General features: G+C 37.3%; 2 protein-coding genes and 1 pseudogene across 2 annotated transcripts; all 3 read left to right on the plus strand.

The window, feature by feature from the left end:
- The first annotated feature begins 1974 nt into the window (after nucleotides 1-1974).
- On the plus strand, nucleotides 1975-16430 carry LOC132169979 (receptor-like serine/threonine-protein kinase SD1-8). Its single transcript, XM_059580912.1, has 15 exons — nucleotides 1975-3376; nucleotides 7289-7447; nucleotides 7536-7726; nucleotides 7825-8035; nucleotides 8143-8380; nucleotides 8475-8625; nucleotides 8715-9022; nucleotides 11158-11612; nucleotides 11701-12489; nucleotides 13840-13962; nucleotides 14752-14915; nucleotides 15024-15234; nucleotides 15317-15554; nucleotides 15650-15800; nucleotides 15918-16430. The coding sequence occupies exons 1-15, from the start codon at nucleotides 2092-2094 to the stop codon at nucleotides 16224-16226; spliced, it is 4983 nt and encodes a 1660-aa protein (XP_059436895.1). The 5' UTR covers nucleotides 1975-2091; the 3' UTR covers nucleotides 16227-16430.
- A 1695-nt stretch (nucleotides 16431-18125) lies between these two features.
- Nucleotides 18126-22488, plus strand: LOC132170454 (G-type lectin S-receptor-like serine/threonine-protein kinase At4g27290). Its single transcript, XM_059581445.1, has 8 exons — nucleotides 18126-18154; nucleotides 18295-19674; nucleotides 20043-20168; nucleotides 20269-20426; nucleotides 20690-20900; nucleotides 21099-21336; nucleotides 21425-21575; nucleotides 21688-22488. The coding sequence occupies exons 2-8, from the start codon at nucleotides 18393-18395 to the stop codon at nucleotides 21994-21996; spliced, it is 2475 nt and encodes an 824-aa protein (XP_059437428.1). The 5' UTR covers nucleotides 18126-18154; nucleotides 18295-18392; the 3' UTR covers nucleotides 21997-22488.
- A 435-nt stretch (nucleotides 22489-22923) lies between these two features.
- Nucleotides 22924-26878, plus strand: LOC132171400 (G-type lectin S-receptor-like serine/threonine-protein kinase RKS1; annotated as a pseudogene).
- The last annotated feature ends 1060 nt before the right edge of the window (nucleotides 26879-27938 follow it).

Below are 27938 nucleotides of genomic sequence, written 5' to 3' on the forward strand. Positions count from 1 at the left end.
AGTAATTAATATAGACTTATTTCTTTATGCATGGTTGAGTGAAAGGGTAAAAGTAGGGATGGATATGGGTTCGGCCGATATCGGTAGAGATATTTTTGCCTACCGATTCATGAAAGTCGGTTAATTAACCGATTTCATGTTGACATTAAATAGTTTTGACTTTTTTAGTTAATCAATTAGGGCCTGTTTGTGTCATTGTGTGTGAGTTTAAGGGGTCTAAAAATGTGTTTAACACTTAAAAGTTTGTTTTTTTTAAAAAAAAGTACCGGTTTAGTAAAAAAAAATTGAAAGTATTTTTAAGGGTTCAAAAAGCCAAAAAATGACCAAAATGCACTTTTGACAAAAGTTTAAAAATGAAGCTTTTGTCAAAAAGCGATTTTTTGACTTAAACATGCTCAAACACAATCACAAACATGTTCTTTAGTCTGTAAATAGGTCAGTTAATTATCAGTTACAAATTTTTATGTTAAAATTTATCAACATCCTTGTAACTATAGAATCAGTAAAGCGTATGCTTTATAAATGAAAAGAAAAAGTAAATTCATGGAATACGGACCAAAAGGACAATCACAAATCAGCTGGACGAACACAATAAGAAAACCTACCAGATAAAATTCAAAATTCATTTAAAAAATCGGTTAAGTTAGTTAACCGACAAAAAAAAAAAAAAGCCTATCACTTACCGAATCAAACCGATGTTGAAACAATATTTTATTTCGTCTACCAATCGCTGGAAGTCGGTTGTCGATCGGTGATAGTTTAGTAGCGGTTAGTAGGTGATTAACGATAAATGTGCTCACCCATAAGTAAAAGAACGAAGTCCTTCAAAGTAAAACATGTTACATGTAAGATTTTGAAGTAAGCAATGATTTAAGCCACCACCAAACGTGAATGCTCATTACATTAAGGTTAGTCTTCTACATGGTCGGGCGATTTTATCTTATAGTGGAATGATACTAAAAAGAGAACATATTAATAAGCCTTCATTAATGGAATTTGGAACACATGCCCTCAAAGTCTATGCCTGAAATTGACCTCCAAGTGGAAAGGTGAAAAGCCTTATGCATGCCCAACTAAATTTATAATTCGATAATGATGTTTTTATGTTTGTATGTTTTTATGTATATTTCTTTATACATATATATATTTCATCTATATCTATTTATTTTAATTCAAAAATAAATGATAATTATGATAAAGATAATAGATACTTTACAGTACCTTTTTTTTCTTTTTTTTTTTTCTTTTAAAAAATCTTTACAGCAATGAGAATAAGGTTTTTTTTTTTTTTAAAAAAAAAGGATGATTACTTTTTGCCCCCATAAACTACAGCGTCTTGATATTTTCCTCTCATGAACTATCAACTATGACACCTGACGCCATCAAACTACCATCTTATGACAAAAAGCCCATTTCCGTCAGTCAAATGGGTTAAAATTAATGGACAATGGTCATGTGCAAGTAATGTGCCATTATAATTTTTTTTTTCTTCTACTTTTGCCCTTATTTTAAATTGTTTTCATGTGTTGGATTATGGTTTAAGAGGGTATAGGCGTCATTTTCTCAATCTGAAGTGAGAGCAAAAGTAAAAGAAAAAAAATTTAAAATGACACATGACTTGTACATAACCGTTGACTTTCAATTTTAACCACTTTAACTGATAGAAGTGGGCTTTTTGTTATAAGATGATAGTTTAATGACGTCAGGTGTCATAGTTAGTAGTTTATAGGAAAAAATTACTAAGGTGCTCTAAAAATGGGGTAAAAAGTAATTAATTAATTTCTTTTTTTTTTTTTTTTTTTTTTTTAAAAAAAGGTCATCTGCCCATTATAAGCCAGCAAAACCCATGTGCAAGCCCAAGTTGTGCTTCTAGAGCCCGTCCAACTCAAAACTGTCAGAATTCATGTCGTCACATTTTGAAACGGGTAAATTCAAAGGAGAAACAACGCACACCACGGAAATAAAGAAGGCAAATGTCAACAACATGCTCTGCTTTCCTCTCTACCTATCAGACAAAACCAAATGGCTTCAACAACATACAAGAAAACAAATACCCTCAGATGCTTACACAGAGAAGCCTCCAAGTGAACAATGGGAGATATCTCTAAGCTCCATTGTTTCACCATTTTCTGCCTCACTTTCCTCGCTTTCTTCCCTTCGAGTACACCCATCTCTTTGGACTCCTTGACTGCAACGCAGTCACTCTCGAATGACCAGACCCTTGTGTCCGCCGGCCAGGTGTTTGAACTGGGGTTCTTCAATCCGGGCAACTCACAGTGGTACCTGGGAATATGGTACAAGAAAATCCTTGGCAAAACAGTTGTTTGGGTTGCAAACAGAGACACCCCACTTTCAAACTCATCCGGCACCTTCAAGATCGGCGACCATGGAAACATCGTTGTTCTCGATCAAGCTGGGAACATGTCATGGTTTTCGAATGAAACGCAGGCCGCTAATCCAGTTGTGCTGCTTTTAGATTCAGGAAATCTTGTTGTCAAAGAGATGAACGAGAACGATCCGGAGAAATATCTGTGGCAGAGCTTTGATTATCCCACAGATACTCTGTTACCAGGTATGAAGCTAGGATGGGATTTAGACCACGGTTTGGACCGGTACATAACGTCGTGGAAGAGCTCGGTGGACCCTGCAACCGGAGACTATTCATTCAAGCTAGATTTCCGTGGATTCCCAGAAATTTTCTTGCTGAACAAACAGGGAGTAGAATATCGAAGCGGGCCTTGGAACGGGTTAAGGTTCAGTGGGGTACCGGAAATGGCGCCTTTAAACGGTCTCGGCTTTGATTTTGTTATGGACCAACATGAGGTATATTATTCGTATTCGATAACAAATGCGTCTCTCATTTCCCGGTTGGTTGTGAATGCAACGAACGGCAATCTTCAACGATATACGTGGATTGAAAGCAGCGGGGAGTGGAACTTATATTGGTATGCTCCGAAAGATCAGTGTGACAGCTACAAAGAGTGCGGTCCATACGGTATATGCGACACAAATTTGTCGCCGGTGTGCCAGTGTATGAAAGGTTTTGCACCCAAGAATCTGCCGGTGTGGAATTTGAGAGATGGGTCTGATGGGTGTGTGAGGAATACGACGCTGGGTTGCGAGAGCGACAAATTCTTGCCGTTGAAGAATATGAAATTGCCGGTGACGACGACTGCTTTTGTCGACAAGACCATGAATCTCAAGGAATGTGAAGAAATGTGCTTGAAGAATTGCTCCTGTACTGCTTATGCTGACTATAATATTAGCAATGGAGGATCAGGGTGCGTGACATGGACTGGTGAGCTTCTAGACGTGAGGGTGTATACAGAAGGTGGTGGTCAAGATCTCTATGTTCGATTGGCAGCTTCTGAAATTGGTACGTTGAAATTTTCCGTCTTCCCCCTCTTTAATTCTTCTTTTTTCCTGGTCCTTTGCCTCAATTAATTTCCATTACAATCAAGTTAGAAGGTGCACATGTTCTGAAAATCTCCACAAGTATTTTCTGCCTTGACAACAATTTTTTTTATTTTTTTTTATTTTTTAATTTTAGAGATTATCAGCTCATTCAAGTTAATTAGGATTATCAGTAGTTGCATGAATAGTTATATCAATTTCTTCATAGTGTATCATCTGTTTGGTTAAATGGTTACACGAGTGGTTGGTGAATTCGAATTTCACACTAACTTGATTAGTGCTAATTGTATTGAGTTTCACTCATATTTTAATAAGTTAGATTAAGATATGACTTAATTAGACTTAAAATTATATATATAATTTTTTATTGTTTAACTATTTTTTGCCGTTAAAAGTTAGATGCTATTATGATTACATTTAAATAAAAAGAACGGTAATAAATAAAAGTAGGCACAGTAAGTAGCCCCTCTACCCTTTTTGAATATAAAAGTAAAAAAAAAAAAAAAAAAAAAGTCTAAAGAATAGACACAAGTCGGTAGAGTGGTAGCATTTTCCGCTCACCTACGAAGAGCTTTCAAATACACTAGCATTTCATTTTTCATGAGAGTGGCAAAGAAATCGTGCGTCACAGTCAAAGTGACACTGACAGAGGGAGTGACTCATCACACCCGCAACACGTGTTATTGTTCGTGCGGGTCCCGTCTGCTTGAAACATGTTTGGGAGGTTCTTGATGATGGTGGTTTCACATGAATCATCCATGATATAAGATGATGATGATCCACCGGTGATCAACGTGTCTGTGATGGCCTGCACTTGTCGGTCACTGTTATGATCAATTCAAAACCTACACATCCCTCTTGAGGTTTTTCCTTGATTGATTGCGTGACTTAATAAAAAGCATTTCTTTGGTTTCTTGGGGGCGGCCATGTGGCCCCTCCCAACATAAATGCATTGTTCGAAACGGCACCGGTGGGGGGCCGTCTTTTCTGACTCCGGTTAAAACTTTATTGGGGCCTACACCCACCAGTCCTTTTCCTTCTTCTGCTTTGCTTTGCGAAATTATGAGACACAACGAAAGTTAAAAAATCTCACGGGCGCGACAATATTTCATAATTCTGTGGGAACCACTGTGAATATGATGTTTAGTACCAAAAGAAAATTAAACATGAACCGTTGGATTAAACATTACAAGTTTAGAGCAATGGTGAGACCATCCATCTAGCTAGGCAGAGTGGGACCAACCAACACCCCCCCTCTGTTTTTTTTTCTCGGTCTGAACTTAGCCACCTTTCCACTCCCACTTATTTTTTTTATTTGCTTTTACTTTTCTCTTTTGATCTTTTTAGTGTGAAAGAACAGAAGAAAACCAAGTTGTTAACCTCGTTTTGCTACCACAATCATCTTAGAGTTCTTCCTGTGGGTCGAAATTTCTCTTTGCCTAACAATGTTGGAAAGAAATTTGCATAACTGTTAAAGAGTCTAGATTTGTCTGCTTTTTCTCTCTATCCAGGCACAAATTCCATTGTGCTTTAGTGGCTTTCCTTACCTAACTAAAGTTGGTTAGGTATCTACCATTTTTGAAAGTCACCCTCAAACGACTATTTACAGATTGATTGTTATCATTTCTAATGGACTATTTGCTTTGTTATAATAATTTGGATTGAGATTTTTTTGAAATTTTTTGCCGACATGGTATAGAGAGGGAATCCCAGGTCCTGACTCTTGAGGTACCAGGTGACCTTTGCACCTCGGCACTTCAAGACCCAAGATTATCTCTTTCATTTTTTTTTTTTGTCTGAATTCCCTATAATTCATATAGGAATTTGAAGTTTCCATTCTTACATGCATGTCCAATGGAAAATGTAGCATCATTCTACCATAGTTTAACATATATATAATATTATGTTTTAAGTGAACCCTTTTTTTTATAAAATAATTAGAAATAGAACATAATTTAAGATATTCAATAAGAGAAATACTACACACACTCCACTCTCACATTCATCGATGTGGCACTAAAAATCACCATTAGATTTCAAATAGATTACTTTTACATTTTCGATCCAATAGTAATTTTTAGTGAATTTAAAAATATAAAAATGAGAGTGAATATAGCATTTCTTTACCAAATGAGTACTCTGACATTCAAACAATTCAGACACTTATAAATCATCATATTTACTGTCTCTTAAAGATATATATGAGATTCCCCCACAATACCAAAGTTGTTTAAAGCAACAACAACTATATATGACTCTAGTTCTTCTGTGTGGTCCTTATGTAATTATTACGCTGTCCTTCAGTCTTCAAGGTCCTACTCCTAACTAACAATTTGCAATTGCAATAGAATTTGAAGGGTCCGTACAAACGTATTAATTTATAGGCAGCTGTGTTTAACTACTTGCAGTATAGTATTTATGTGGAATCATTCACGTGAAAAATTTATTGAACTGGACAACATAGGGGCCATTAAATGACAGAAAATAAAATTTGGTAGGCGGCTTTACTTTTAAATGAATGATCCAAATCATGACATTAAATACTAAAAAAAAGAAAACAGAAGAGATAACTCGAGTGGCTGGTGGGCTGAATCACCCACCTGGGTTGGTTCGGCCACTCTGAACTGGTGGTTCGAGGGTGGCCAAACCACCCCTTGGTCACCCCTGATAACTAGTTTAGGAGTGGCCGAATTCCTCGCCTTTGGCTAAAAGGGGTGGTTAGGCCATTTTTAATGCTCGTTTAGGAGTTGTTGAACCACCCCCAACGGTTAGTTTGGGCCAAGGGCTAGGGTGATTCAGGCACCTCCAATGACTGATTTGGGGGTGGCCAAATTACTTCATTTGGCTATGAGGTAGTTAAGTTCAGTTCAACCCCCCTCGACCACCCCGTGGCCGGGGTTGGGGTGCTTAAAGCACCCTTGTGGCCAAAGGGGATGATTGTCATTGGGGGTAGCAAAACTACCACTTTCTGCCATAGGATCGGCTACCCCAATAACCACTTTTTTGTTTTTGATTTTTATTTATTTACTATCACGATTGGGACCATTCATTTAAAATGAACTCTTTAAATAAAATGTATTGCAGATGGTGCTGGTGGTATTTCACCGAATCTCAATCCATGTTGTGACGTCCCACATCGCCTGGGTATGGAGATGGAGATTTGCTTATATGTATACTTACACTCTTAATGACAACAACGCGTTAAAGCTGTGATGGTCATGATTCCATTAGAACTCCACAGTTAAGCGTGTTTCAATCTGCTAGATTAGTACCAAAATGGGTGACCTCCTGGAAAGTCTGGTCCAAAGGAGTCAAAAATAAATAATATTGTGTGTCAATGGGGTGAGGTGTTACAATAATGGGCAGTAATAATGTACTGCAATTTGTAGCACTAGCCATCTGAGGCTTCATGTTCACTTTGGTATAATGGGCCTGACAATTTTCACTAAGATTCAAGGTTTGAGTTCACATTTTGTCACTGAATAGTCGGCAAATTTTTTAATGGGAAGCATAGTAATAGTTGGCCTCATCCAAAATCTTGTCATGACCTTAGTCTAACATTCTTTTCTACATTCCGAGGGTAGCTCAATCGGCTAGGAACCATTCCTCATGAAGCGGAGATCCTTCCCTTTTGCAACATGTCAAAAAAAAAAAAAAAAAATTCTCTTTTAAGACGGTGTCACTTTTGTTTGGTAGAAGTTCTTGATTTGCTCCACTCGAGGGAAAACAATTCATGTAAATTTTGCACTAATGCAGCAGTTTTTTTTTTTTTTTTTTTAACATCTGAAAACTAAGTAGGATCGAGAATGTAGAAATTCCCTCTATTGTGCCTAAATAACATTTAACATAAATCATACCAATCTGTTTGTTTCAGATGATGCTGGAAGTGTAGGCTCTGGAGGTGGTTCTGACAAGACAAAACAAATTATCTTGGCTTTAGGAATTACTGTTGGTATTGTCATTCTCCTATCAGGATTGACAGTATACTATGTGCGGAAGAGGAAGGGATTGCAAGGAACGACACGGCAAAAAGGTAAGAAACTTTATCATCCGTTAGAGAAATGTGTGTGAAATGAAATCACAAATCCTCATGAATTTTCTTTTTACTGTCTCTAAACCAGGTCTTCGTGAAAGAAGCCAGGATTTGTTGTTAAATGAAGTGGTCATTTCGAGTAAGAAAGAGTACTCGACTGAGAGTAACATGGATGATGTAGAATTGCCATTGTTTGATTTTGGTACCTTAGCAATGGCAACAAACAACTTTTCTGATGAAAATAAACTGGGACAAGGTGGTTTTGGCTCTGTTTACAAGGTAATTTCTTTGTTAATAAACGTTACCATAACAAACCAATATTACAAAGGCACTCAATATATAATGCTGACAGTAGTATATATGGGTGGCATTGTCAGGGTAGGGTTGTAGAAGATCAAGAAATAGCAGTAAAGAGGCTCTCAAAGACCTCTGGGCAAGGAATCGAAGAATTCAAGAATGAGGTTAGCTTGATTGCAAAGCTTCAGCACAGAAATCTTGTTCGATTGCTGGGTTGCTGCGTTGATATGGATGAAAAGATGCTCATTTATGAGTACATGGAAAACAAAAGCCTGGATGCTGTCTTATTCAGTAAGTCTCCTCCTTGAATTTTTTGAGTTTGGCTTAATAAAACCCAGTAAAGGTAAGATATAAATTCACAGTATTTATAACACTGAGAACAAAGTAATTGGTTTCAGCTAAAGAAAAATGCTCCTTATTGAACTGGCCAAGGCGCTTCAACATTATATGCGGGATTGCTCGAGGACTTCTATATCTTCATCAAGATTCTAGATTTAGAATTATCCATAGGGATCTAAAGGCAAGCAACATTTTACTAGATGGAGAAATGAATCCAAAAATATCCGACTTTGGCATGGCTAGAATTTTTGGTAAGGATCAGACAGAAGCAAATACAAGGAGAGTTGTCGGAACATAGTGAGTACCAAAATAAGATTTCTCTGCGGTCTTTCATGGACTAAAACTCCAGCTTCTTCATAATACTTATTTCATTACATTGATTTTTGTGCAGTGGCTATATGTCTCCTGAATATGCAATGGACGGACATTTCTCAGTGAAATCTGATGTTTTTAGTTTTGGTGTTCTAGTTTTGGAGATTATAAGTGGTAAAAAGAACCGAGGGTTTTACTACGCAAACAATGAACTAAATCTTCTCGGACATGTAAGTGAAGTAGTGATTTTTCTTCAAACCCACTTCATCTCACTGTATCACTGTCACTGACCAAAAATCTCAACTTCCATTTGCTGCAGGCATGGAAGCTTTGGAGAGCAGGAGATGCTTTGGGGTTAATTGATCCATCTCTGTGTGATTTATATTCCCCCTCTGAAGTGATGAGATGCATACAGGTTGGCCTCTTGTGTGTCCAGGAGCGTGCAGAAGATAGGCCTACAATGGCTTCTGTGGTCTTGATGTTGAGTAGTGAAACTGCAACAATGCCCCAGCCAAAGCAGCCAGGTTTCTGCCTAGGAAGGAATCCTGCTGAAACTAGTTCTTCATCTAGTAAGCAAGAAGAATCATGCACCGTAAACCAAGTTACAGTTACAATGTTAGATGCTAGGTAGTGAAAGTGAAGAAAGGTAGGGCCTGATCTTGCATGTTGGTATATTTTCAAACCTTTGAAATTTTGTGTAAATCTTCGTCTGTGATTTTTGCCATAGATTTAGTTTTTGGTTGATCTTCTTTGTGTAACCAGTAAGAGAATTCCTTGTCAATTTATATCACACAACACAACTTACATCATATATTTTGAAATTTATTTTTTCATTAGCTTAATAGAAACAGGAAAATGCAAAATCAATCTTTGCAGTTTCACTGATTTGTAAATAGCTCTATGGAGTAGTAAAATTTTATTGACAAATTCTTTTGCTAAGCAAAATTAACAAATTAATCTTTGCTCTCAACCTACGTCTGAAATTTTGACGAAAATCGTTACAGTGCAACACTAGCACCAATAATATTATGACAAGTGTCCTCTATAATAAAAACTTGTAATCTTGAACCCCAGTTTCAAAACTGAAGTGTACTTAATAACCTGGAACCCAGCTTCAAAACTAGTTCTTAATTTGGTTAGATTAAGAAAAAGGCAGGTTGTATGAGTGCAATAAAATAATACTTGCTTATGATGTGGCTTTTGTTTTATTACGTAGCAATTATTTTATTTAGTCAGATGTGTCTATTTGGCACTTAGGACAAGTGTCGACATTTTAAAGGGGTTTAGTGGCAGTGACGTGGATTGTCGTTAATTTTTGAATGGCAGATTGACGGAAGTACTATTTTAATTTTTATCCATTACCCAGATACTATTTGTGATACGAATTGAAATTGAGGGGACAAAAAATAAAGTTGTTAAACTACAGGGGGCTGAAAGATATTTAACCTTTTAAAAAACTAAAAATATAAATAGCAAAACAATTAAAAGGAAAAAAAAAATTTTATATATATATATATATATAATGGGGTGATGGAACAACTTCAAAATGGCTATATTTCTTTTACCCAACCCAACCTCCTCCAAGACCAAAAAAAAAATATATATATATACTTGACATACAACTAATATGAAACTTAATTAGTAGTTTAGTACCCATACAACATTATCAAATTCTACCGGCCCAATATGGGACTTGATAGACATCCATGACAATTCGGGATATCACAATGAATGATAACATCTCTTATTTTTCATGTGAGTTCCCCATCCAATTAAAGTTTCTCTTTGAATGGGCCACTATAAAGGTGCCATTATACTCAAAAGTTTTGACAGAATCCTACAGAGATCCTCAAAGATAAATTTATGCAGCCCACTCGCAAGATGACACAAAAAGCCTCAAAAGATTCGTTTCCGATAAGAATTCCCAGCAAAATGTCGATTCTAAAATTACGTAATTCAGGTCAAGTGGTTCGTTTCTTGAAAAATGTCACTTATTAAAAAAGTAACATGTTACTAATGAGAATTTAGTATATTATCGTCAATTTTTATATATGCAATTTCTGTTCTTGCTTTTAATGTTATAAAAAAGTTTTGAGCCAAAAGTTGACTTTTAATTTTATGAAGAAAACGTCTTTGCGAAAGTATAAAAGAAGCATTTTGGCAAGAAAAATCCTTTTTTCTGCTTCAATAACATGCCACATTTTCAATAGGTGGCATTTTTCAAGCCGTTCGATGCAACGAACTACCTGAATTACAAAGAAATTGCGGGAATCCTAATACATTAATTTTATATGGATAGTTTCAAATTCAACCAACATTGTCCAAAACTCTTGGGGCCAGATTCTTATCACAACCAACGGAGAAAAAAATTGCTTGAGCTTCTATGATCAAACCAACCAAGCACCAATACCTACCCATAGTCTTTATCTACTCTGCCAAATGGCTTTGACACACATAAGAAAAACCCCTCGCACATGCAGAGGACAAGCAAGAAAACTCAAAAGATTTATAAACCAAATCTTAATAGCGTTATCATCCCGGCAAGAAGTAGGGTACCCATTTGTTCTTTCAGAACAAACCATTGACTTTCAGGGTCAATAGCGCCGGCCAGTATAAATAATTGTCATCATAGTCTCCTTTCCTCTACCTTTGTCTTCATGTTCAACGAGTCAATTTCCTGATCTCCCTTATCTTGTTTCTGTTGATTCATGGATGCAGACAAAACACAAGTGTTTTTGCGTTTTTCTTACTGAGATAACATAACCCATGAAGCTCCTTCTTTCCATTTTCTTCTGCTTCACTTCTATTTCCATTAATGCATTAGACACCATAGCTCCAGACCAAGCTCTCAAAGACCACAATGGCGACACTCTCGTTTCCACAGGCGGAGCATTCGAATTGGGTTTCTTTAGTCCCTGGAATTCCACCAACCGTTACGCCGGAATATGGTTCAAGAATGTCCCGCAGCAAACTGTCGTTTGGGTTGCCAACCAAAACCGCCCACTAACGGATTCTTCCGGCGTCCTCTATATCAATTCCACCGGAAACATAACCATCCTCGACCGCCATTCCAGCATTGTAATCTGGTCTTCAAATTCATTAGCGAAAAATCCAGTCTTGCAGCTCTTAAACACAGGAAACCTTGTGGTTAAAGATGGCGCTAATGGAAACTATGCTTGGCAGAGCTTTGATCGCCCATGCGATACGTTGCTACCAGGTATTGTTAAATCATCACCCCCAAATGGTTTAAACTCTGTATTTATGATTTGATATGAATTTAATCGTTTAATCAAACTTTTTAACAGGAATGAAGCTCGGATGGAATCTAAGGAATAACCAGAGCTGGTTCCTGACTTCATGGAAGAGCCTTCAAGATCCATCGACCGGAGAATTCACCTACAAAATAGACCCTGGTGGGCTTCCGCAGGCGGTTCTCCGCCAAGGAAGTGACATTCAATATAGAAGCGGGCCTTGGGATGGGGTTCGATTTGGCGGAGATCCGCCGCTCCAAGAAAACCCAGTATTTAAACCCATCTTCGTTTTCAACACAAACTATGTCTACTACACCTTCGAAAACAACGACAATTCTATAATCTCAAGGTTCGTGGTGAACCAGTCGGGCTCGATTGACCACCTCACATGGAGCCAGCGCGGCGAGTGGGTGAAGATATTAACTATGCAGGACGATGAATGTGACAAGTACGAAAACTGTGGCCCTTACGGGATTTGCAAGATTAACAAGTCCCCTGCTTGCGATTGCCCAACTGGGTTCGCTCCAAAATCACCACAAGAATGGAATGTGTTCGATTGGTCCAGCGGATGCACCATAAAAACTCCGTTGAACTGTAGTGAAAACGTGAGGTTCAGGAAGTTTTCCGGGCTGAAGTTGCCGGATAATTCAAATATCTTCGTGAACAAGACGGCGATGAGGTCGGAGGAGTGTAAGGTGGCCTGCTTGAGAAATTGCTCGTGTGTGGCTTATGCTGAAACTGACGGGAGTGGCTGTGTGGCTTGGTTCGGGGACTTGCTTGATATTAGAGAGTACAGTGAAGGTGGGCAAGATTTGTTTATTCGGATGGCTGCTTCTGAACTTGGTAAGTAGTCTCTTTGGCCATGAATCCAAGTATTCACATCTTCCTTTCAGTTGGGGTAATTGTTTCAGCATTCATTTTGAACATTTTTGCTTCGGTTTTCAATTTCAAGAATATGGTACTTAAGTTTTCCCAAGTTAAAAATGGGTTCTTACATCACTTTTATCGTCAAAATTAACCGTTTTTTATCTATCATATGTCTTATTTGGCCCGTGTCTATCTTAACACCATAATGCAATGCCACGTCAATGGAACCAAAGTATTTTCTTAGTGTGGGTTTGTTTTTTAGGCTCTCATGTTTTGTATTTCTTTTAGTTTTACGTGTAGCTCGATTATTTTTTTGTGAGTCTTCTTCTTTTTCTTTTTCTATGAATGGCTTAAGCCTTAGTACTTGTTGACGTGGCATTGTATGAGGTATTCATAACGTGTCAACTAAGACATGTGTGATAGATGACAAATCGTTAACTTTGACAAAACCTAAGGATTGTTTAACATAGAAACTTATTTTAAACTTTGGCAAAACCTAAAGGCTGGTTTTTTTTTTTTTTTTTTAAAAAAAAAAAAAAAAAAAAAAATTGAAATTAAACTCAATGACTAAATTCAAATAAGATGAAAATTTTATGGGCTAAAGATGATTTTTTCCTAATACAAATGTAGAAGTGTTAGAGAGCCAAATAAATAAACCCAGAAAAATTTTCAAACTGACGTGAAAAGAGTTTTTAAATTAAAAAAAAAAAGGCAATTCTCTCTCCTTTATTTGCTACTCACGATTTGCCACGTCAGTTTGAAAATTTTTCTGTATTCATTTATTTAGCTCCCTAACACTTCTCATACAAATGATGTGTTCGATTAATGGAGCTAAGTGTAATTTCTCCGATATTATCTTAAATCATTAATTATTTCAAAAAAAAAAAAAATCTCATTTAATAGGTGTGATCAAATATATTTAATATTTAATATTTAATTATAATATTATATGATAAAACCTAAAAATATTATTCTAAATTATTAGTTATCCTATGATAATATATATATAATTAATTGCTCACGAGGACACAAAGTCTAAGGGTAATTAAAGCGTATGAATTGTCACTGCTGCAAAGTTCAACTATGGCTCAATCAAAGAAAAGTACAGGTTCTAGTGTTCTACGCTCCAAGCATTTAGTGGCGGTGGGATTAGGTGTGGAAAATGGGAATTTGTTTTTTGGGTGGTGTGGCCAGAAAATAGGAAACTGAAATCTCGTGCTTTGAAAGCTCTAGTCCAGGACAAGTATGGTAGGCCCGTAAAACAGATTAATAGTTATTCTAACATTATTTTCCTCTTTACTGGATATATGTTGTGGCTGCTTGAAGAGTCCAATGACAACGACAAACGAACGGTGGTGATCGTTTCGGTATCAGTTGCTTTTGTGGTTCTTCTGTCGGTTTCAGTCAGCTGGCTTTTCATCCGGGAGAAGATGATTCGCAGAAGCAAAGGTAAGTAATTATATGTTAACTGCTTCTTTTATCATCTTTATGCTCTCTAATTTTTTTGATTAAAAAGTTCATTTACCAATTAATTATTGCTTAAGAAAATGTTTAGTTGACGAAACTGACGATAACCCACCAACTCCCTGATTTTTATATTCACTAGTCTCACTATCATCGACTTGACGTGACCAAAAGTTGTTTCAAAATTTTTGAACCACTTTGGACCCCTCAAGAACAATTAATATTGTGTCCTAACAATCCTTAGCTCGAAATGACACTCTCACAATCATTCAAGTCAAGCGACTGTTCTGCTATATCAAGCAAACTACCCACATTGGCCTTCATTTACAACGTTGTTCTTCCACACAACCCTTTCGGATGCATGTTGTAATGTTCAAGGAATTATTTAATGAATTCCTTATAATTGAATAAAAATAAATTGGGTTAATGTGATAAAATGACGTACGTATTGGAACCGTCGTAAACAAGCCACTATTGCTCGTTCGAGCAGCGAAGCGGAATACAAATCCCTTGCAAATGTTGTTGCCAATATCACTTGGTTGAAGTATCTTTTACACTCCACGACTCAAATCTGTGACATGGTGCCCATTTTGACACTAATTGTTAAGGGCCTAACTATTGATCCAAAAGCTCTTAAACCCGTAAATCAAACAAAACTGCTTCTGTAATGTATAATCGAATATCTCATTTGGTTTGTCAACCTTGAATTTATATGCATGCGTTAGCAAACCTCTTCATGTGTGTATTTTCCCTAATGATTTCCTAATTTGGCAGCTAAGAAGCTGAGCATAAATAATCCAAATCAAGATTACAAGCCAAGTGTTTCAGAGGAAGACGTAGAGCTGCCACTTTTTGATTTTCATACTATTGCATCTGCTACTAACAACTTCTCTTTCGCAAATAAGATTGGTGAAGGAGGCTTTGGTCCTGTTTACAAGGTAATTTCACAGTACATCTAGGAACTTTTATGTAGTGTGAAAAGAAAGAAATTCAATTCTCTTGTTGGCTGAACTGCACACCTATATCTCTTGTTGGCTGAACTACAGGGTAAGCTCTCAACTGGGCAACAAATAGCTGTGAAAAGGCTCTCCAAAGACTCAAGACAAGGTCTCAAAGAGTTCAAGAATGAGGTTATCTTGATTGCAAAACTTCAGCACCGAAATCTTGTTAGTCTCTTGGGATGTTATATTCATGGAGACGATAGGATGTTGATCTATGAATACGTGCCTAACAGAAGTTTAAATTTATACATATTTGGTTAGCCACTCTTAACCTTTTTAAATTCCTCATACCTTCTGCATTAAAAATATCAAAGTTAATTTCACATAAATTGGACCAGATCAAACAAGAGGTACTGCACTGGATTGGGGGAAGCGTTTCGACATTATAGTCGGGATCGCTCGAGGACTTCTTTATCTTCACCGTGATTCAAGGCTAAGAATCATTCATAGGGATCTTAAAGCTAGTAATATTCTCTTAGATAGTGAGATGAATCCTAAGATATCAGACTTTGGATTGGCAAGAACGTTTGGAGGTGACCAAACTGAAGCGAATACAACTAGGGTCATTGGAACATAGTATGTATAACAACATTATCTCTCTCTAGCTCTTTCTCGCTCTCAAATATTGCAACCTTATGTTAATTTCATTTATTTTTGTTCATTACATGCAGTGGCTATATGTCTCCGGAATATGCAATAGATGGGCTCTTTTCCTTGAAGTCTGATGTTTTTAGCTTTGGTGTACTGGTTTTAGAGATAGTGAGTGGAAAGAAGAATAGAGGATTTTATCATCCCGATCATGACTACAACCTTTTAGGACATGTGAGTTAGGATCAGAAACTTTCCTCCTTCAGATTCTTAAAACAGTTATTTTTCGTATTAGCTTCTTTTTTTTTTGGCCCTCTATCGTATTGAATTTCTAAGTTGGAATTTCTCTAGGCATGGAAGTTATGGAATGAAGGCAGGATCATGGAACTAATGGATGCTTTGATGGAGAAGCCGGTTCTTGAATCCGAAATTTTACGATGTATTCATGTTGGCCTGTTGTGTGTTGCACAACGCCCTGAAGACAGGCCTACAATGTCCTCTGCTCTTTTGATGTTAGACAGTGAGGATCCTTCACTACCCCAACCTCAACAACCTGGATTTTACACAGAAAGGTTTCCTGCAGAGGCTGATTCATCATCAACAGGGAAAAGACAATATGCTACGAATGAAGTAACTATAACAATGTTACAAGGTAGATAGAAGTGTGATTTAGACTCTGTACATGTTTGTAGCAAAGCATATGTGGCTCTCTACATTCAGTATTTTCCACCAGAATTTTGAATGTGTCACTGCTCAGAAGATAAACATTTTGTCATTGCAGACACAAAAGGACATCTATAATATCTTCATCGTTAGTTTAAGGTTGAAAGTACTTTGAAATCAATGAAGAGGAGCACATACCAAAGTAAACCTGTTGACTTTTAAGTTTTTGAGTCGAGTAGTATATCAAGATGATATAGTAATGCCTCATTTGGAAACTTTGGAGGTATTTCCCTCCTCAGAAGAGACTTAGGTTAAGTAAATCAAGATTTTATAGTAAAGATAATTGTTATTTCGCATTCTTCCATTATTTTTTAGCGTACTCGGCCGATGTGATATGCTCAATCTACCCTTAGATAATCTTAATAAAAAAGGAAAAATTCAAATGTGGATGGAGCACGCCACATCAGTTGAGTATGCTGAAAAAATGTTGGGAGAATGCAAAATAGCATGTCCCTATAGTAATGCCTCATTTGAAAACTCGAGGTATTTATCTCCTCTTAAGAGACTTATGTTATGAGTTTTCAAAATTAGTGTAAATGGTTTGGGAATATTTTGAAATGGAAGGTTCTTAAAGAGTTTTGGAAGAAGAGTCCCACATGGGAAAAAGAGAAATTAAAGTTGGCATTCAAAATGTCAAACTTACACCAAATTTGAATAACAAGCAATGCTTAGGTGTATGCACTTGTGTGTATATCCCTAGTAGAGCAGTGTGCATGTGCATTCAATGCTTGGTATTGTACTAGAGCATACACGTAAGTATATACAACTAAGTATTGTTTTTTTTGGATGGTCATCATCATACGATTTGGTATGGATTGTAGGATGCTTTAATGCTAAATTCAAACTATATATAGTCCACTAACTAGTTTTAATTTTTTTTTTTTTTTTTTTTTAAAAAAAAAAATCTATCTTTTGTCTCCGAAAACATTTTGGGTTTGGTTTTGTTTTGCACAAAATGCAACCAAACTACAAAGGATTTATGGGCTCCATTATATTCTAGATAAGTGTTTGTTGTAACTCAGTGCGTACCAATTGATCAGAATTGGTGGGAACAAATAACTTTTTAAGAAAAGTGAAAATGTATAGTTGGATATTTTCTAGCCAAACTAGCTGGCATAGTTGGAATCTATTATCATAGGGTAGGAAGAAGTTGGTAGAGGCTGAAAGCAGCGACTTTGGTCAAATTGTTCTTCAAGATTGTGCTAACAATTAATTGGGTGGGTCGACAGGACTGTACTTATTATTTTATTACCAAGTAGAATATTCTTTGTTCTAAGTATACACTGTGAATATAGAAAGGTAAGTTACACATTAAAAAGCGTCACGAGTGATTGATTAATATAGCATAGTTGAGTTAAACTCATAAGCTTAAACTTTTTGATTAAGGGTATCTCATCATGTCTCATTAGAAGATGTGAATTAATCTTCCTAAGAGTTTTAATTTAATTAGTACCTTTATAATCCACCCTCTACGTGGACTATTCATCTTCCCAATGATGCTCCGTACCAATCATTTTTCAATATAAAAATTTCAGAGAATTGCAGGGCAAGTGGTAGACTTGATGGGTGATTTGGACTTTTCAATATTAATTAATTTCTGTAATCAGATGGTGATATACTTTATCCTTGTTTAATTCTTACCACCAGTCATACAGCATTGAGAAAGTGTTTTTTTATTGGATAATGGGCAATGACCAGTGTCTTCAAAGTCATGGAAAAAGGAAAGCTTGCCACAGGTTCATTTTTTCAAACTTTGATCCTTCTCTGCTCCTTCCAATGTTTCCATATGCACAACTGTCACTCAACTATGAACTTTTCATATGAGCTGTTGGGTTGGTGAAAAGACTCGAGGAGAAACGAAGATGGTATTTATATACAGAACTCATAAGTTTTTCTTAGTTGTCTTCTTCACATTTAAAGAGGTATTTAGTCTTCCAGCAGAGGGCTGGGCCCAAGAGCTCCAACTGCTCCCCATTTTGACTAAGTCTTTGGCCTCCCTTTTCAGGTCAATTGCATATGCCTTCAAGTCTTCAACTTCACACTTCGAAAAAGTTTTGAGGACTGAGTTTTATTCTGGCAAGTAAATGAAAGATCAGGAAACATATGGAGATACTGAGAGATAGCATTTTGTTTCTGGGTATTTGCTGCTCTTTGATATCTTCATTTTTAGAAGTTTCAAATGCAGGGTACACCTTAGCTGCCACACAGTCCTTGAAAGATAACCAAACATTAGTTTCATCTGATCAGAAGTTTGAACTAGGCTTCTTCAGCCCTGGAAGTTCCAGTGATCGATATCTAGGAATCTGGTACAAGAATATCCCAGATAAGACAGTAGTTTGGGTGGCAAACAGAGACTGTCCTCTTCATAATTCTGAAGGTTTCTTAACATTAAGCGGAAATGGAAAGCTTCTTCTTATCAATGAAACTAGAAGCGTCGTGTGGTCTTCAAATACGTCACGAGCGCCAAGAAGTCCAGGTGCACAGCTTTTAGACTCTGGAAATTTTATTGTGAAAGATGTGGTGGGTGACAACTCTGAGAACTACTTATGGCAGAGCTTTGATTATCCATCTAATACTCTGTTGCCTGGCATGAAGCTTGGGTGGAACTTGAAAACTGGTTTGAATCGACATTTGAGCTCATGGAGAAGCTCAGATGATCCCTCTCCTGGAGATTACACCTATAGTGTGGATCCCCGTGGGCTTCCTCAGCTTGTTCTTCGAAAAGGATCAACTAAGCAGTTTAGAAGTGGTCCTTGGTATGGGGAACAATTTAGTGGTGATCGAGTTCTGACAGCAAACACAGTTTTCAAGCCCGTGTTTGTTTCTAATGCTGATGAAGTATATTATACATATGAAACCATGGACAACATTATCTCAAGGTTTGTGTTGGATCAATCTGGTTTAGTTCAGCATTTCTCATGGAATGATGGGCACCCTAGTTGGAACCTGCTATTCACAGTTCAAGGAGACCGCTGTGACCACTATGGCCTGTGTGGTAGTTATGGAAGTTGCGATATCATAGATACTGTAAAGTGTGAGTGCTTGAGGGGTTTTAGTCCCAGATCACCCCAGGAGTGGAAAATGCTTGATTGGTCAGGTGGATGTGTTCCAGATGATTCACATATTTGCAAAAACAGAGAGGGGTTTATTAAGTTGACAGGATTGAAACTGCCGGATGCATCACAATTTTCTGTAAACGTCAGTATGAGTATCAAAGATTGTGAGGCAGAATGCTTGAAGAACTGCTCTTGTGTGGCTTATGCTAAACTGGACATCAGAGGCACTGGCAATGGCTGTGTCACCTGGTTTGGAGAATTGATTGATACAAGAGAGGTTGCTAACTATGGGCAAGATCTCTATGTAAGAGTGGCAGCTTCAGAATTAGGTATGAATGCTTGGCCTTTAAAATTGCAGTTTAGCCTATAAAATAGCTCAGATTTTTTCACGTTTTCAAATCGCAATTTTAATAAAAATGCACTCCTAAACAATACAATTTCCACGATCTAGTTTAAAATCACACTTTTTATCTGCAGAATCGCAATGCCAATTAACATACTTTCTCTAATTACCCATGCTGCCATGGTAGAAACTTAGACCAAAGCACTGTGTTTGCCCAAGAAAGGCTCCAAAACAGCCCTGCTCTGATGTTATCTGGAGCTGGGATGAAGATCTTGTATTGTGACCATTTGTGTTTTAGTACTTAAATAGACAAGGAATCAATATTCTGTACAATTTTTCATTTCTTGTTGTTAGTGTCAAGTGCTCATAGGAGTAAGGAGAAGAAGCAAATGGTAGTTGCTGTGGCTGTACCAGTAGCTTTGGCAATGATCCTCTTGGCTTCAATTGGCTGTTTCTTTATTTGGAAGAGAATAAACGGAGGTAAATCCACAACACAAATTTGATTGTCCAATTGTAGTATTTTCATGGCAATTCCAGTCACTTATCATTTTTATTAAGTTATCTGCATTCTTGTAAATAGCCAGCAAGCCAAATGATCAAGTAAGCATTAGTGGAGCTCGAAACGAACACAATGACCTTGAGCTCCTGTTCCTTGAAATATCCACCATTGAAGCTGCCACTAACAACTTCTCTGCTACCAATAAGATTGGAGAAGGAGGATTTGGCCCTGTATACAAGGTAAGATATTATTTTGCAGCAAGCTTAAAGTCAATGTAAGCACTTTCCCGGGCACATTACTTGGGGTTATATATTTCGTCAAACGAGTTTCCAAATCTGTTATAGGGAAGAGATTTCATGTATGGATAGCTTGATGGATTATGATCGGACAATCATTTATCAGAGCAAGACAACCCTAAGGCTCACCCGACTTTCACTATCTTCTCTATGAAGATGGGATTTAGGTGACAATCTTATAACGTACATCCTTGTTATGATTGTAGGGTGAGCTACCATCAGGGCAAGAAATAGCAGTAAAGATGCTTGGAGAGAATTCTGGACAAGGCCTACAGGAGTTTAAGAGTGAGGTCATCTTGGTCTCCCAACTTCAGCATCGGAATCTTGTCAAGCTTCTAGGCTGTTGCATTCAAGGGGAACAAAGAATGTTAATCTATGAGTACATGCAGAACAGAAGTTTAGACTCCTTAATATTTGGTTGGTATCTCAAACATACACACTGTCACACACACTCATGCATATATGTATTTATGATAAAATTAATGTAGGATTGTGTTCACTTATTCTCTTTCATTTCTTTTCTTGTCCGATGAGTTTTATTTACAAGCTAGTTGTAAAGCCATTACATTTAAAACACTGGAAGTCAAATTGTATCTGAAGTAATGATTAATGCAGATGAAGCAAGGAGTTCTTCACTCAATTGGCAAAAGAGAAAAGACATTATTATCGGGATAGCTCGAGGACTTCTTTATCTTCATAGAGATTCAAGACTGAGAGTAATCCATAGGGATCTAAAAGCCAGCAATATTCTACTGGACAGTGATATGAATGCCAAAATTTCAGATTTTGGACTGGCAAGAATATTTGGTGGGGAGCAAACTGAAGCAAAAACCAAAAGAGTAGTTGGAACCTAGTAAGTAAATAGACACTTGCCTTAGATATATCTTTTTGGTATGTATATATGTTGCTGCTAATATCAATCTCTTTGGCAACCGATGTAGTGGCTATATGTCTCCAGAGTATGCCATAGACGGACAATATTCTTTGAAATCCGATGTCTTTAGCTTCGGTGTCATACTGTTGGAGATAGTCAGTGGCAAGAAAAACCGGGGGTTTTTTCATCCAGGCCATAAACTAAATCTCATTGGACATGTGAGTAGAAGAAAAATATGATTCTCTCCAATTTTTTAGAAGTGATTTTGACTAAACATAGAAATCTTGTTGTTGTTCTTTGAAATAACTATGAAAATTTAATTTGTTTTAGGCATGGAAACTTTGGAATGAAGGAAAGACCTTGGAATTGATGGATGTGATGCTGGAGAATCAATTCCCTGCCTCTGAAGCGCTAAGATGTATTCAAGTGGGTCTTTTGTGTGTTCAGCAGCGCCCAGAAGAGAGGCTGACAATGTCATCTGTGCTTTTGATTCTGGATAGCGAAACTGCATTGTTACCTCAACCTGGACCACCTGGATTTTATGCAGAAAGGTGCCTTCCAGATACAGACTCATCATCAGTGGGAAGAATTAATTCTGATTCAAATGAGATATCTGTTAAATTGTTAGAGGGTCGTTAGTGATATGCTTTGTGCTACTACTCTGTCCTAGAAGTTGGAAATACTTTTGTTTTTACTTTTTAGAAGTTGGAAATACTTTTGTCTTTTTATTTTTTATAATTAAAAGGGGTAGGCCAAGAGACTAATTGTGGCTATTCTACCTGAGCATGACTATAGTAGCACCTACCCTCTGGGAGCCGCACAGGAGAAACCTAAATGGTAGGAACCGCATGCGCTTCTTGAAGTTTGACTGAGCCATAACCTAACATAACAAAGTAAGATATACCAACCTACGCTTAGTTTAAGCGGCTTGTTAACATTGGCTATGAACTCCAAGAAAGCAACTCAAATTTTGACAAAAAAACAGAGTGATTATTTAATCTTTTATGTTCACTTTCTAATTCCACTAGGCAATGCAATGCTTATGTTCTGATACTGAATTTGAATTACTTTAGCATATCACAATTGCTGTTTACAAAAGTTTCTTGCTCATGATTGTTACTAGTCTGCTGATTTAACTACGAAGTCAGTAGAATTTGTCACTTGTTTACTGGATATTATTTGGGAAGGAAACATATTTGAAGAATTCCTACATTTAAGGAAGCCTCATTTGGTGCCGTTTTTGCAAATGAAAGTTCAACGGAGTTGAATAAAGTTTCCAGTTATTATTTGTTTAGCATTTGATGTATGCGGTGTCGAGTGTTGCATCTCCTCTAGAGTTGGGTGCGTTTTGGGAGTTCACTGTCGCTTTAGATGATGGATTTGGTGGACACTTCACACGTTTAAATGTCAAGTGGGCTGGACGACATATCTGACTCACATCATAGAAAGTCCACACACGCAATTGTAACTGACTAGCGAAGCAACACTAGTATTTATTAATCAACTTTTTGGTTCCAATCAATGGAGGGAGGCCAAGTCGTAAAAGAAAAAGAGTGAGCTTAAAAAATGGATGCTGATAAAATGTTCAAGTCTTTGATTCTGTTCATTCTCTTCTTCTTCATCCCATTTTGCACGTCCATTGACACCTTGAAACCAAACCAATCCATCAAGGGCGGTCAATATTTGATGTCCAAAGAAAAGAACTTCGCCTTAGGCTTCTTCAACCTGGGCATCTCTAGCTATTGGTATCTGGGTATTTGGTATTTTAAAGTGACAGTAAAAACTGTGGTGTGGGTTGCAAACAGGAACAATCCTATCAATCGCTCCTCTGGAGTTCTCTCAATCAGCCAGTATGGAAACCTTGTCCTCCGCGACGGCTCTAACCATCTTCTATGGACTACAAATGTTTCTGTCCAAGGAACAACCTCCAGCGTAGCTCAGCTTCAAGATTCAGGCAACCTTGTATTGGTCCAGGACAATAACAAGAACATGATATGGCAGAGCTTTGACTATATATCCTACAGATACTTTGCTTCCAGTTAAAGCCATGAAGGTTGGGTTGAATTGGAGAACAGGGATGCACTGGTTCTTAACATCTTGGAAATCACAAGATGACCCTGGAGCTGGGGACTACATCTATAAGCTAGATCCTGCTCGCTTTCCACAGTTCTTCTTGTATAAGGGTTCGACCCCATTATGGCGGACTGGTCCATAGCCATGGGTATTAGTGACAGAAAAAACCTTGTCTGATTATGAAGCCAATTTTGTTAGCAATCAGGAGGAGATATCTTACTCCTACTATCTTGATGACCCTTCAGTCCTCACAAGATTAGTGGTGGACAGCTCTGGAGTGCTCCAGCAACTGATGTGGAATGAAGGTGATCATCAATGGAAGGAACTCTGGTCGGCGCCTAAATACCGGTGTGACAAGTATGGGCAGTGTGGTAAGAATAGTATATGCAGTGCTGACAATATGAATAGGTTCGAGTGTACTTGTTTGCCAGGGTATGAGCCCAAGTCTCCGAAGGATTGGAGTCTCAGAAATGGTTCTGAGGGGTGTGTGAGGCAGCAGCCAGGGTTGTCGATGTGTAGGAATGGGGAAGGGTTTGCGAACATGGGGCGTGTGAGGATTCCTGATTCACCAGATGCATCTCAGCTTGACACGAGTATGAGTGGTGAAGAGTGCGAAAAGGGGTGCTTAAGGAATTGTTCTTGCACGGCTTTTATCACCTTAGATATTGATAGGAAGGGGATTGGTTGCTGGACATGGTATGGTGAATTGGTGGACGTTGCAGGGTATACAAATGGAGGGTTTGATCTAAATGTTCGTGTGAATGCGAGTGAATTAGGTATCCTTCTTTGCTTGCTTGAATTTTCAGTAGTTTTCGTTTGTCTTTTCACTTTCTGGATCATGGTTTACTTTTTTCCCTTCAGCCAATAATACAAAGAAGTCCAAAGGTTTTCTTGGCAAAAAGTGGGGGCTGGCTATTGCATTATCATCTGCTGCAGTGGCATTGTTTCTGTTATCCTTACTAGCCTATATATGGCTAATGAAGTAGAGGAAAGCAAAAGGTAAATAACATAATTAGCACAGTATTTATTATTCAGGAGTCTTCTGCAAGATGTTAGGTACATTAACTCGATTTCAAACTTGTATTAAGCAATTTCTCTCAATATGTTTTAAGGACAGTGAAGAGAAAATCACACAATCAATCGTTAAACTTTACTGCTACTACAGGCTCTTTGCAGGCCAATGAACTCGGAGATGGTAGTGGGCATCCTAATTTACTACTTTTTGATCTAAGACGTGGAAGCCACTGACAATTTCTCTCCGACCACCAAACTTGGGCAGGGTGGTTTTGGCTCTGTTTTTAAGGTACTGTTTCAACTATTTTCTAACATTGTCAATATCTTGCACATTTTTGTTTCTCTTTCACATCCAAATATTGTGTGTGAATAGGGTTATTGAGGCACAGCTAACCGATACACACAAGGAGTCCCTCCTATCTACAATGATTCTGATGCAGATAAATAGTGTTTGAATTTTGTATTTCAAAGAGTTTTATTTTAGCATTACTTTTTATCTTGTAAAGTTTATTTATACACGTGAAGTAGTGAAATTCTATAATCTCAAACACTATTTCTGGATCGAGCTCGTATTCTTCAAATATGAACTCATCTTGCCACTTTGCACAAAGGCAATGCCTCCATCTCAGAGTACTTTCAACGTGTCAAAATCTTATGCAGCATGCTTGCTGCTGCGGGGCAGTCTCTGACTGATGATGAATCACTTTCATTTTACTTGCTGGTTTAGGGTCAGATTTTGATCCCTTTGTGACTTCTATCATAACTAGAGTCATTACCATGAATATTGAAGAGCTCTACAATCATCTTCTTAGTCATGATGAAATGAGGATTGATCATCAAGTTTGAATCATGATTTCAGGGTCAATTATCTAATGGACAACCGATAGCTGTAAAAAGGCTGTCCAAAAGTTCAGGACAAGGAATAGAAGAATTCAAAAATGAAGTAATGTTGATTGCAAAACTTCAACACAGGAATCTTGTCAGAATCTTAGGTTGTTGCATTTAGGGAGAAGAAATGATGCTGATTTACGAGTACATGCCCAACCAAAGCTTGGACTTCTTTATTTTTGGTAAGTTTACGTTTTAAAAATCTATCGCCTTCATTTGCTGTATGTTCTGTTGTTATATATGATCTGTGTGTGTGAAAAACAATACAATTGAAGTACATAAAATCACATTCTTTAACATGATTTCAATCATTTTTTGAGTAGCTAGAGCAAATTTTTGTTGTAGATGATAGAAGAAGTTCATCCCTGAATTGGAGTAAACGCTTTGAAATCATCATGGGGATTGCACGCGGGGTTTTGTATCTTCATCAAGACTCAAGATTAAGAATTTTTCATAAGGATCTTAAAACAAGCAATGTTCTACTAGACGCTGAAATGAACCCCAAAATTTCAAATTTCGGTGTAGCCCGTATATTCAAAGGGGATCAAATTCAAGACAAGACAAGCAGAGTTGTAGGAACATAATAAGTATCAAATACAAACACACACAGACACAGTTGTAAGAAACGCACACATTGCACACAGATAAAAGAGAATTTAAGCACAACACAAACTTTAAGATTACCTTTCACACTAATCACATAAACCGATGTCAAGACGATCTTTGATGTTGTTCAAGTGCAGTGGTTACATGCCTCCAAAATATGCAGTATTTGGAAGATTTTCAACAAAATCCGATGTCTTTAGTTTTGGTGTCATATTATTGGAGATAGTTAGTGGCAGGAAGAATAGCAGTTCTTATTGAGAGCACCCTTCCCAAACTTTGATAGGGCATATAAGCATCATAAAACAAAAACCTTTACCATTTTCATTTATAATATAGTCTTTTATATATAATGCTACGGACCACACAGGTCTGGGAACTGTGGAGAGAAGACAGAGCCCTGGATATAGTTGATTCATCAATAAATGAGTCCTATGTTTCCCATGAAGTCTAGAGATGCATTCAAGTTGGGCTTCTATGTGTGCAAGAAGATGCAATGGATCGACCAACTATGTCGACAGTTCTTCTCATGCTTAGTAGTGAAACAGCTACTCTTCCTTCTCCTAAACAGCCTGCTTTCATTTTCAGAAGACCTTCCAATGATTTTGATTCACTCGTAGGTGGAGGACCTTATTCTATAAATGAGGTGACAATAACTTATTTTGAAGCTCGCTGAAGGTAAATATGGATCGACCAACTATGTTAGTTTCATTTAAATTGCTTCATTTTCAGTTATTACTGCTGCCAACACTCTTACTAAAATGTTTCCAGGTAGGTACAAGCACCCTGACTTGGTCGCTTATCAAAAGATTCAGAAATTGAAGCTCCTGCTGCCTCTGTTCAGCTCCTCTGTGTTAAGTGTAGATAATATTATCTCATCATATATATATCTATATATATATATATATATAAGCCAAGTTTTGGCTTAGAGAATGTGTAGAATTGCGACACGTGTCCACAACTAGTCCTATTAAAAAGTACTTAGAATTGCAACACGTGGCATTTTAGATGTTAGCCTTTTAGTGAGACAATTAAAACATAGAGGTTTTATTTGTAATGTATTGAATTGTCTAAATGAAGAAAACAAAAGGTTTTTAAATTCTCTCTTTGTCTCTCTCTCTTTATCTAATTTTCTTTTCATCTTCTCTTGCTTTATGTTTATATCTCAATATAAGATAATTATAATATATTTAATTGTCTTAATGAAGAAAACAAAAAGTTCACAAATTCTCTTGTCTAGAATTGCGACACGTAGCGTTTTATATGTTAGCTTTTTAGTGAGACAATTAAAACATAAGGGTTTTATTTGTAATGCATTGAATTGTCTGAATGAAAAAAACAAAAGCTTTTTAAATTCTCTCTTTTCATCACGTATAGGCTTTATGTTTATATCTCAATTGCGACACGTAGCGTTTTAGATGTTAGCCTTTTAGTGAAACAATTAAAACATAAAGGGTTTTATTTGTAATGCATTGAATTGTCTAAATGAAGAAAACAAAAGTTTTTCAAATTCTCTCTTTCCACATTCTCTTGCTTTATGTTTATATCTCAATGTAAGGCTGTCAAAACGGGTCCGCGGGTCGACCCGTTTACGACCCGCGGGGACCCGCGACCCGTTTAACCAAGACCCAGACACGACCCGTTTATTAAACGGGTCGGACCCCCCGACACGACTCGAACCCGGATTTTTCACGGGTCGCACGACACGACCCGTGAGACCCGTTTACCCGTTTAACTTAAAAAATGATTTTTTTTTTTTGTTTTTAAATAAAATAATAATATTTTTAGCAATTATCTCTTAAAATTAAACTCCTAGCAGGCTAGCCATACCAAATCACTTAATAGTTAGAAGTTAAGTGGCGTGGGCGGTGACGTGAGGTCCGGTGAGGCCGAGAGGGAGGAAATTGAGGAATGGCCGAATGGGTTTTTGTTTATAATTCTAGATCTGGACTGGAGGCTTCACGATCTAATGTATGGCTCTTAGCCTCTCTGTGCTGTTTTTA

This window comes from Corylus avellana, chromosome ca2, assembly GCF_901000735.1.
Source record: "Corylus avellana chromosome ca2, CavTom2PMs-1.0".
Lineage (NCBI taxonomy): Eukaryota > Viridiplantae > Streptophyta > Magnoliopsida > Fagales > Betulaceae > Corylus > Corylus avellana.